At 40.7% G+C, this 11204-nt stretch overlaps 1 protein-coding gene across 1 annotated transcript; it reads right to left on the bottom strand.

Moving 5' to 3' along the window:
* Positions 1–3795: 3795 nt before the first annotated feature.
* On the bottom strand, positions 3796–9746 carry otomp (otolith matrix protein; the record flags this gene model as incomplete). The annotated part of the gene is made up of 9 exons (XM_083924567.1): positions 3796–3938; positions 4044–4215; positions 4548–4732; positions 6253–6320; positions 6893–7067; positions 8424–8609; positions 8820–8922; positions 9302–9438; positions 9659–9746. The coding sequence occupies 9 exons, from the start codon at positions 9744–9746 to the stop codon at positions 3796–3798; spliced, it is 1257 nt and encodes a 418-aa protein (XP_083780693.1).
* Positions 9747–11204: the final 1458 nt, after the last annotated feature.

Raw genomic sequence — 11204 nt, 5'->3', positions numbered from 1 at the left:
TAATGATCAAGTATTTGCAGCAAACTGTATTAATGTGCTCAGTATGCTCCTTTCAGAGTGTTACAATACATTATAAAGTATATTGGACTGTTTGAGTCAGCGGTAAAACAAGTGTTCAGATCAGTGGTGTAGTGGTAGTTCATGAGCTGGAGGTACTGCTAGGTGGATGAGTATGTAACCAAGAAGTAAGTGGGTGAACCTAGATCTTTTATTTATTACTGTGTCATGCAAAAATATCACAATAACACAACTTTTGATAATTATATTGAAAAAAAAAGATACTACGGTATACTCAATATATTCCAATGTCTTCTTGGCTGATTGGTGGGTAGACTGTAAACTGCCAGAATAAGAGGTACGTAAATCTGCGTATACCCTCCACTACACCACTGGTTCAGTATCCTTTGCCATAGTAAAAGTAGCAATATGAAAACTTTTACTATATTAGTAGATTATTATCAGTGATGCCACCAATTGTAAGCAGTATTTTTTAGTGGGTATTGTTTCAATGTGGAGCCAATTTTAACTTAATATACTACTGGGTCCTTAATTAGTCATGTTTTGCAAGTTGATTATATGAAAAATCTGCTAAAGTAAAACATTACTAATGTCACATAAATATAAAAGGTATAGTAGTCCAGAGTAGGAGTAGTACAAGTGAAGAAGCATAAAGTTGTACCTCAATTAACCTAAAATTGTGTTACTGCTAATTGTAATACAGTGCTTGAGTAAAGGTTTCCACCACAGATTGAAATGTTGTAGCTGGTCAAAAGATGCCAACTACTGTTACTGGTAGTTTAATCTAAACCAGTGCATCATATTTCATAGGATAGCCATATGTTCTGTAAAATGTCAATACACAGTTGTCAGATACAGAAATAAAAAGTAAAATATTCCCCTTCAATTTCAGTGCAGTAGAAGAGTATGGTATAAAATGAAAGTAAATCAAAGTATATTTTTATTTACTATTTGTTTGTATTATTTGCATTTTTATATGACTGATTCATATTTTGTATATTAGGTTATTATTACTGTCAATATGGGGAAGGTCAAGTGTACCCCTGTACCACTGAAATGTTTTTTTTAATCTCTCTATCATTTTTCACTTCAGTTATCTGTTTTCAGGCTGTTGCAAAATGAATAAATAAATAGTTAATTTCTACCACCCACGCCTCAAGTTTGAGAGGGGTATTTTGAGGCCGCATAAGTTGTTTTTATTTGTGCATTACAGCGAAAACAGAGTGAGCGATTGCAGCACTCTGCTGCAATGCAGTTGAGTCTACAGTATCTGCTCGCTGCTAAATGGTACTCCTCCGTCACAGACACAGTTTCCTCTAAAGGATTAATGCTGTAAATGAGGTGAAGCCGTGCCAGTAGGGGCATTTGGTGCATACTGAGCTGAGTAGAGGTCTGTCTCTATGTGGGGAGCACCTTTGATGATTTTGTGTCCCTGATTCACCTGTCTACCTGGGAGGTGCTTCGCTTCACCCGAGTGAGTACCTGAGTATCTGTATGCAGGTCTTTGTGTGTGTGTGACCTCCCTTTTTTCTCCACGTCCTAATTCCTCCCCTTGTTCTCTCCTTTCTTCCCGCAAAACTACCGAGAGGGAGCAAACAGCCTATTTCTGAGTAAAAGACCAAGAAGGGAGTGTGAGATGGACCAAAGAGAGATGATATCAAGCATAATTCATTTCCACACAGATATCATGGAGCAGTTTTAGGATAATTAGAAGTCTGCTAGAAAGTACTAGAGAGGATTATTTTCTTTATCATCATTCATTTAATTGGTTGAAAAAAAAAAAAAGGCTGTGAACCGTATTTACATCGTTTGAAGCCTGTCGGACAACAGTAGAAACAGCACCAATGGTACAAACCAAAGTTGAATTAGTACAACAGATATGCCTTTATAACCTTCACAAAAGATCTTTGGCGTCTTTCGTCATGCATATTCACACTTGGGAGGTTGTTTGCCATCAAGAGCCAAAATGTAACACATGAGGTGATAAAATGTGACTTTTTTCTTTTTTAAATGTATTAAAAAAGAAAAAAAAAAGAAGGCAAAAAACCTGCCGTAGCCTCGGTAAGATTGTAAAGACATTCCTGTATTTGTATCTGTTGTATTAGTTCTAGCTGGTTGGATTTCCTCCAGTACAATGAGGTCAAAAGCACAGTTTGACCAGGAGAACTTCATCCCGTTTATCAGTTTATTGCCGTGCTCTGTGGTGCAGAACGTGAAAGTCATAATAAAGATAAAGACGGTAACTTAAGCCCAGAATTACAGTCCGTTATACATTTTACAGTACATGATTCTGTAGGTCAAGTGAGGCTTTAAACACGCTGGTGATTTAACTGTGATTCTTTAATTATACTTCCTTAAACATGTCAGAAAAAACAAAAGGATTTTTTTGACAATCACTATTTCTTCACAGCACAGTAATACTCTTGTTTGTGAGGATTCTCTGATATTACGTATTACACACTGCACTGACTAATATCTGCTTGTAACACCAGCCTTGGGTATCCCTTTTTATAGTAACTTCTATCATTTTCTCTCGCTATTATTACCAGTATTGAAAATATAAGAAAAACGCAGCAGACGTCCACGGATCGTGTTGAAGCAGGACAGACAAAATAGGTATTGGAGAACACATTTTGGGAGTTTGGGATTGATGCAAATGCTGTAACAGATGAGAAAATGATCAAAGCTCTAAACACTCAGGGGTTACTGGAGGCAGCCCAAGCTCTAATCCTGTTTTTTGTATAACTGTATAGTGTAACAATACACAGCAAGCTGGCAAAGCCCGGTCCACCATACCAGACGTGAGAAAGCGGGGATCCAAAGTCCTAAGCTATACAAGCCATGGGAAAGCAGCAATCCTGTCAACACACTTACACATAGGCACATAAACATACAGACAAATGCACACACACACACACACACACACACACACACACACACACACACACACACACACACACACACACACACACACACACACACACACACACACACACACACACACACACACACACACATGCACTTCTTCACTTGCACACAAACAGTATGATATGCCAGACTGCCAATTAGGGTAATAATGTCTGTGGGAAAAAGTCTATACTTGCACACACACACACACACACACACACACAGACACACAGACACACACACACACACACACACACACACACACACACACACACACACACACACACACACATACAGTAACTGAGACGTCTAAGCTCAAAGTTAATAGCACCCAGTTGTTCAGTGCCAGAGACAGACCCTGTGGGAGGAGGATGGGGGTGTATAGGTGATACTGATGCTAATGCAACAAAAAGAACACAATTTCCTGACAAACATACAGGGTAGGAACTTTTATCAGGACTTTTTTTGTATGTATCAATCAATATTGGGGAAGATGTTTCATGTGTACGGGATATTTCCACTAAAATCTTAATGAAAACCCTCTTTTTATAATGCTTTTAAAAAAGGAAAGACACTGGCTGCCCATAACAAGAACTACAACTCTTATTAACCTGCATTTTATTCTATTTTATTGTTTGCCACCATTTCTTCTGTGCCCTTTTTAAACCTAAAGCTCAATTTTGGGGACGTTTTCTGAAGTTTTTCTGATTAGCCCCTCTCAGCAATGTCCTACCCTGCCAGCCGGCATACTAGAGTGACGCACTACTTTGGAGGAGGAGAAGGACATAATCACAGAGAATAGGTGGTGAAATGCAGCCTGAAAACAAACACAAGAGAAGCAAAAGCAAAGAAGATGAAGGATGGCAAGTGTCAGACGGACACAGATGGCAGCGAGGGAAGGCAGAACAGGAGGACGGAGACAAAGGGATGGGGTGGAAGTTGATGCGCTGGATGTCTTCCTCCTGCTCCATCAACAGAAGCCTGTTGGAGGGAAAGTGCAATAATGAGGACAACTGCAGTGGATAAACAGACAAACACAAAGGAGAACACACACCTAAGCCACTCAATTCAACAGCAAATCCACATTAACACACAAAAAAACCCACAATCATTCTTACCCTCGCACTCAAAGGCTTTCAGCATGGTGGTGTAAGTGGTGCCCAGCCAAGAGGTGTAGCTACCCAGAACCCTCTGCAGGTGGTGGGTGGCATCATTGAAGAGCAGATTGGATTCGCCGTAGCCTGCTGAGCTGAACAGGCGGAAGCCCTCAGTGGCATTGCCAAACGCATTCTGCAGGAGAGAGAAAGTGTGTGACAGGACTTAATGCATGAGAGCAAGCATGGGTGTGTGTTGTCATGCTCTGTGTACGTGTGTGTGTTTCTTTGGGTTTGTGTGCGTGTTTGTGTAGCCAGGGGAACAGCACAGGACGTATCAGTCATCCTGGCGTCTCCCACACACTCAATAAGGAAGAAGGATGACGGTTTAACAGATACCTGCGCTCTGAGACATGCTGATCAATAACACAGACTCCACAGAGATATGAGGCAGACATAAACACACATATCTGCAGAATAATACACACACACACACACGCAGCTGATGCAATCTCTGTCCACACCCACCTGTAAACGTTCCAGGTACTTCCAGACACGACACTTATCCTCCGTGCGAACCACAACAGCATTAGTGGGGACGGCTGCCAGGTGGCATCGCTCAAACTCATCCAGACCCGCCTCGGTTCCATCAGGGCACAGCAGCTTCAGGTCCTCCAGCTCCAGATCCAGGGCCCAGGACTCCTGGTTCTTCCCTGGGCAGCAGACGACGGGGTCAGATTTTGAATGAAAGAGCCCCCACTCAAGGAAGCAGAATTATCGTGTAAAATAAAAAAAATAAAGTGCGTTTTTTTTAAACGAAGAAATTACACAATATTCCATCAATGCCCAATTAACCAGCTGTTCTAAACCGTGTCCCCTGATGTTGGCAGGCTTGTCAAGTTTTAGAGAAGAAGTTTTTTAGATTCATCCACTTGCCAAACATTGTGCATGGGGCTTTATTATGAGCTCAAGAGTTTTGAGGGCCTCTCCGAAACCAAAAGTGTAAGAAAAAAGTGAATTAGATGGATTACAAAGCGTTTTTACATAAGCTGCAAACATTAGTACACCTGGCTAACTACTACCTTCAGAAGCAACCTTTCCAAAAATGGCATGTTAGTAGCAAACTGTATTATTTTGTGGGGTTATAGTAAGACAAATATATTTTCAAGACAGACGCATCCACTGTGTGGGAACAAGGATGCTACAATATCAGAGTTTAGGCCTACATTAGTTGCTCTGTCATGCTCAAGCTTAACTTACGTAAGCTAGTGTTATGTTTGCCAAACTCAGTTGGTGAGATTGTATTTTTGGCAGTGATGTGTCTCTTTAGGTTCTTTTAGCTTTTTAGCATTATATGTACTAGCCATCAAGTTTACAGAGATCTCATCCTTAAAGCAGCAGAGTTTAGAATTAAGCTTATATTAGCTGGCTACAGATTATTAAAACTGCTTCTGATGTGAGTGTTGACTTTATATTTTTTATGACTAATTCATTTTGAGAGATTTGCTCGGCCACTTAGGAATTTAAAAAGCACACAAACCATGATTTAGCAAATAATTTGAGGCAAAAGATAGACCTCCTTCAAGCTACCTTCTCTCTCCCTAGACATCAGCACAGACCTCCTGTGTTTTCTCGGCCTCCGTTAATTGGTCTGACTCCGTCCGGACATATCTGAACCATATGAGAAAGCAAGCTTCGTTAAACAGCTACAGTGTTTGGCGAGCTGGCGTCCTACTGCTCCTTCTCGGCTGTACCAGCATAGTCTGTGTAGCGTGACTGTGATAATGATCACCATTAATTTTGGATGTTGCCCAAAGCGAAGGAGCAGATGCAGCAAACAGAGAATGAGGACTTTATTATTTATTTTTTGCTGGACAAACGTGTCTGAACCACTGTCTGTCCCTTCCTGTCTCTATTGATATCTGTTACTCATATATGTTCTTCTTTAATTTAGATGTTTTCTATCGGTCTTTCTGTCTTTTTCTCACAAACACACACAAGTCATGTACCGTATAAAAGGTGTTTTTGTATTTTGGATTCCAACTCACTGGAAAAGACTCTTAAGAGAAACATTGTGAAACACTGACATCCTGTGTCTTCGCATGGACTAGCACTCTCTCTCTCTCGCTCTCTCTGCTGGCCCCAAATAACCTCATCATGCATTATTTAAAGCATGAAATGATATCATTATATAACCAGGAGTGAGATCTCTGAAATGCACATTATCACTGACCGTCCACATTTTCAAAAAGAGTTGTGTGTTTCAAAAAGGCCACGTCGCCGAGGTTCTCCGCCACACACCTGAAAGAAAAACATAAAAAACACACGAATAATCCTTATCATTCATAAATAAACAAATAAAATGGAAATCAGCACACTCTGGGATGTGTTTTTGTCACAACATGACTCTGGAGACCATAAGTAAACCCCCTCTGTTGCCTATTGTTGCACTTCAAGAATTAAAAACAGCCTCTGTAGCCTTTTTATTCCCTTCTCAAACTTCTACGCCAAAGGCCATATTACTGAGCACTGCTGCACCGTAATACACAGTAACATATATGTGAAGGAAGTCATGCCACTGTCTACAATTATAACATGCAGGCAATGTGTGAAAGTGACATTAAAAAGAAACGGGATTTCTTCTGTTTGCTGCCTGTTTTAATGGTGTTTTTGTCTGTAACCACCATGTCATTACTCATTCATCACTGTTTTATTACTATCATCACTCTATTAGCTGTTTTTTTCCAGACCGGCAGATTTAATGAGTACGTTCCTTTATAGAGACGGGAGGCTGAACTTGACATAAAGCAGGGGAGACACAGAGGCAGACGCCATAACAACACCTCTGGGTGTTATAAGTGTCAGTGATGTACCTCAGCGCCCCTGCCTCTCCGTAGTGTCTCTCGTTGTGGTTGCTGGCGCAGATGTGTCTGTCGTTCTCGTCTCCTATGCAGGCCTCGCACAGGTTCTTGGGGTTGTTGCCTCTCGGGTCGTGCTGGGCGTCCTTAACACCCGGCACACAGCTGTAGCCAAAGAAGTTGCCAACGGCTGGTGAAAAGGACAAAGAATGAGTTAGGGGAAGAATAGTAAAAGGCTAAAGGAGAATAATTACTTTTTCATTTAAAAGTCGGTCCTCCAATTAGCCACTTGTAACATACACTCCCTTAGAACTATACTTAATTATATTACATCTATTCAAGATAAGTGTGGTGTCAGTAAGAAGGGTGACACTATTTGAGCCCTTTCAGTTGAAACACTCAACACAAAATGAATTGGGAACTATTTTAACTAAATATATATTGGGTTCGGTTTGGGCAGCACCGTGGCTTCATGAAAATGTTTTTCACATTTTATATAACAAAAAATAATTGGCAGATTGATTAATAATTAAAATCATCATTAGCTGCATTAGTAAGGGTTAAAATAGCTTCATTGGTAATTATCTGCTGGATGTTTCATTGGTAATTGCCTTATAAGGTGTTTTTATTTTGTCTTATTTGTGTACTGTGCGGTTGCCCATAAAGTTTTCTTTACACTTTGGCTACCAGAATAAAAGCACATCATCATCTATCACAGTCATTTCATGATGTGGAAATATTTTGTATATAAGGCCTTGTGTTTACATTATGTCAATAATGCTTGTTTTTTCCTGCCTGCTGTTTGAAACTAATGGAAATAACACTGTAAGGTAGCTGTAGATGTTTACTATTACTATTATTAATACTATATTATAATATTGTCTTTTCTCATTTCTCTTCAACAAATCACATGAAATGGGACAAAACACCACAATACTACCCTGTCTGTGGCTCAGCCCCGAAGACAATATAAAGTTTAATTTCTAGGCTAAGTATTTTTCTAAATCATTTAGGTACAAACACGATTAAAACTGGAGTAAAAACTGTTGTACTACCCAGCAGACAGTTTTTAGATACAGATTTGGTGTTCTCGTGAGTATTTACAGTAGAAAGACTCAAGATAAACCCCAGTGCCTGTGTCACCGAATGCAACACCGTGTTTTGGCATTTATGCGTTTTTGTTTAGATATATCAGACATATTGGTTTCACAGGGTTTGTTGACAAAAAGAAAACTTGGAAAAATATCACTGACATGAAGAAATATTCATTTTTTCCATTATGCTTCATTTTCTCTTGTTCATCATTACCCCCCCCCCCCCCCCACACACACACACACATTTACAGAGACAGATGCACTGTTCTTCTCCTCTTACCTCCAGTCTCCTCTATCCCTTCACTCTTCGTTCCACATCACTGCTTTACCCTTCCTCCCTCTCAAAGTCTCATATAGCTTCCACACATCGACACACAAATACTCTCATACATCCCCCTCACCTTTCCTGCCTCACCTCCCATAGCTCCCCCCTTCGTCCCGCTCTGTCTCACCTCTGGGGAAGTTGCACTGCTGCCCTACGCTAATCTGGGAGGTGTTGACCAGATAGCCAATAGGAACAGTCCACCCCACCGTGGTCCGTATGCCGGGGTGACAGGAGCTGCGTTCATGCATCTCCAGCAGGGATAGGTCTGTGGTGGAGTGGCGCGCCATTGCCACCACATAGTAGCTAATACCATCTGGAGGGAGGGTTTGGGAGTGGGGATAATTTATCAGATCAGGGGAAAATGGCGAAAAAGTAAGAAAGATAAAAATGCAAAGTATAATGTGCCTGTAGCAAGAGGAACATACTTATTTGGATATAACCATGACATTATCTTTTGTGACTTACATTTCTATAGTTAAGCTGCTGAGGCTTCAATGCTGCCAAGCTCAAACCTGTGACTTACCAACTCCGTTGTGGGACTCTCCTGCAGCTAGCTCCAGGCCGTGGCAGAGGCCAGCAGCATAGATGTCATCTGCAAACATGGAGACTGCATCCGCTGTCCCATTCTGGCCAAAAGACATTTAATTTGTTAATGTCAAATGTCAAAAGGATGCTCGGTATAGGTTATTCCAAACTCTCTCAAATGGCAACAAATCCTGAAGTTGCTTGTTTTTTTTGTTCCATGCAGCACAAAACATCTCACATGTATCTGTTAGACCTGCTGTGAGAATTACCATAGATAAATTACAGATACGTCTGAAAAAGACTAAATGTGACCAGTTAATGAAGATATGAACATATTGTGAAACAAAATCACCCTGAAGAACAGCTGAAGATTGTGTGTAGTATACCACCAAGAACTCTCATTTTCTTTGGAATTTGTTAATGAAGGTGACAATAATCATACAAGCCAATCCACTTTCCCATCCCTGTTTCTTCTGGTACCTTGATTTTGTCAATACAGTCTCTTTTGTCCAGCCCACGGACACATTCCAAAGTTCCTCTGATATGCTGAGCTGTGGCGTTCCCGGCCAAATCCAGACACTTCTGCTCCTCGGCGTCAGACAATACACACCAGGAGACTGAAAAAAAAAACATTGAAGAAGAGTTGCAAATTAAGTGAAAATGAAATACTGTAGAAGAGATCACACACTGCACCTGCAAATGTCAATTAAACCCCAAACTCCACCTTTACTACATGTAAAATATCACTTAAAACGTGCACCTCCGTAGGAGTTGATGACAAGTCTATTCAACATTGTTTAGAATCTACTAATAGTCTTGACATTCTTTCGACAGCACCTGTTGTTTTTTTATTGGCGACGCTGCTGACAGACAGAAGAGGCAGGAGAAGGAGGAAAGCAACAGGTCTTCTCTCTAGATGCTCCATGTCCGCTCTGGTAGGAAATCTGCTCGGGACAATCTCTCTAATGCAACAGAGGTGAGGAGCAGGTGGATTTCATTCAAAAAAAGTCACTCAAGCACCCCCTACTCTCTTGTAACCTGGTCCTGAGATAGAAAGGGAGAAAGAGGGGGAGAGAGGTCAGAAGGTTGGAGAATGAGGCAGGTAGGCTGGATGTTGAAAGAAGAAAACATCACATTATTCCTCCATCCCCTCCTCTTAAGTCGAAGTCCTCGGTAGATAATCCTTCCTCCGTCTCATGATAGCGGTATAGCATTTCCCCCTTCAATTATCCACTGAGACTTATCCCCGGTGGAGAGGATAGTGGTAGACATACGTAGGCTCGGAGCAGTTCAGGTCACCTGGCACAGAGTGTTGACCCAGGGTCTTTAATTAAAAAGCTTTGGACAATGTGTCTCTGTGCTGGAGCCATAATCATGGAGAATAGATACTGGCTTGGTCTTGCTCCGACTCACTGGAGAGTAAAGCCCCAGGTAAGCAAGAACAAACAGCACTGGTTATTGTTCACGGCCAGGGGACCCAGTGAGAGGAAAACATATCAGCTACTTGATAAAATTCTCCCTTTTCTCTCTTTTTGCACATTCTCACACACGTTTTTCTGAACATCCACTGAGCCAACCAAGAATTTAAAAAATCGAAGCAGGTAACGTCTGTTGAGCAGACACGTAAACTGAACTAATCGACCAATCCACCTTTTAGCTGCAGTTTTGAGAAATGGCAGATCTGCATAGTTGCTCAGGAGATGGAGTGATGATGGTCATCTTATTTTTCATGGAGCTTTTAAAGGAAGGAGGGCTCATTCTGGGGGGGTGATCCTCAGCATGCATGGGTGACGGGACAGGGAAGCACAGAGGGACTTTTTAAATCAGTTACATAGTAATGAGAGGGAAATACCGAAGGAACAAACAGGGTTTGAGGTTGCCTTTGTTTCTGGCCGGCCTCCTCTATTTAACACTGCAGGAAATTGTGATATATCTTTTCATTTAAATCATGTGTAATGGCACTGGCAACATGTCATAAAATAATATATTGTAATTATTACTTATTTACTGTTATATATTGCTAAGTAATCAGACCGTATCATACATAACTAGGGATGAAACCGTTTAATGATAAACCACTGTTACATTCCCAAGGGTTAGTATCATCGTTTTAAATTTGAATTATCATTAAAATCGTGTTTGAGAGCACGCTTTGAAAAATTCACAATAAATGCTGCCCAGCATCAGCCAGGTTCCTTTACATAAACCATATATAAACCAATAAGAAAGAGGACTTCACTCTAAATAATCTGGATTATTTTAAATTCAGTCCTGTTAATCTGTATCTTTCAGTGTACTTTTTAAAGTAATTATTTCCTCAACATTTTAATGGTGTTTTTATTAAGCCATGGTATTGGCTCTGTTATTGTTTTAATGTTTGTGC

This window comes from Echiichthys vipera (genome assembly GCF_963691815.1).
Source record: "Echiichthys vipera genome assembly, chromosome: 12".
NCBI classification, from domain to species: domain Eukaryota; kingdom Metazoa; phylum Chordata; class Actinopteri; order Perciformes; family Trachinidae; genus Echiichthys; species Echiichthys vipera.
This window is presented reverse-complemented; position numbering and strand designations above follow the sequence as displayed.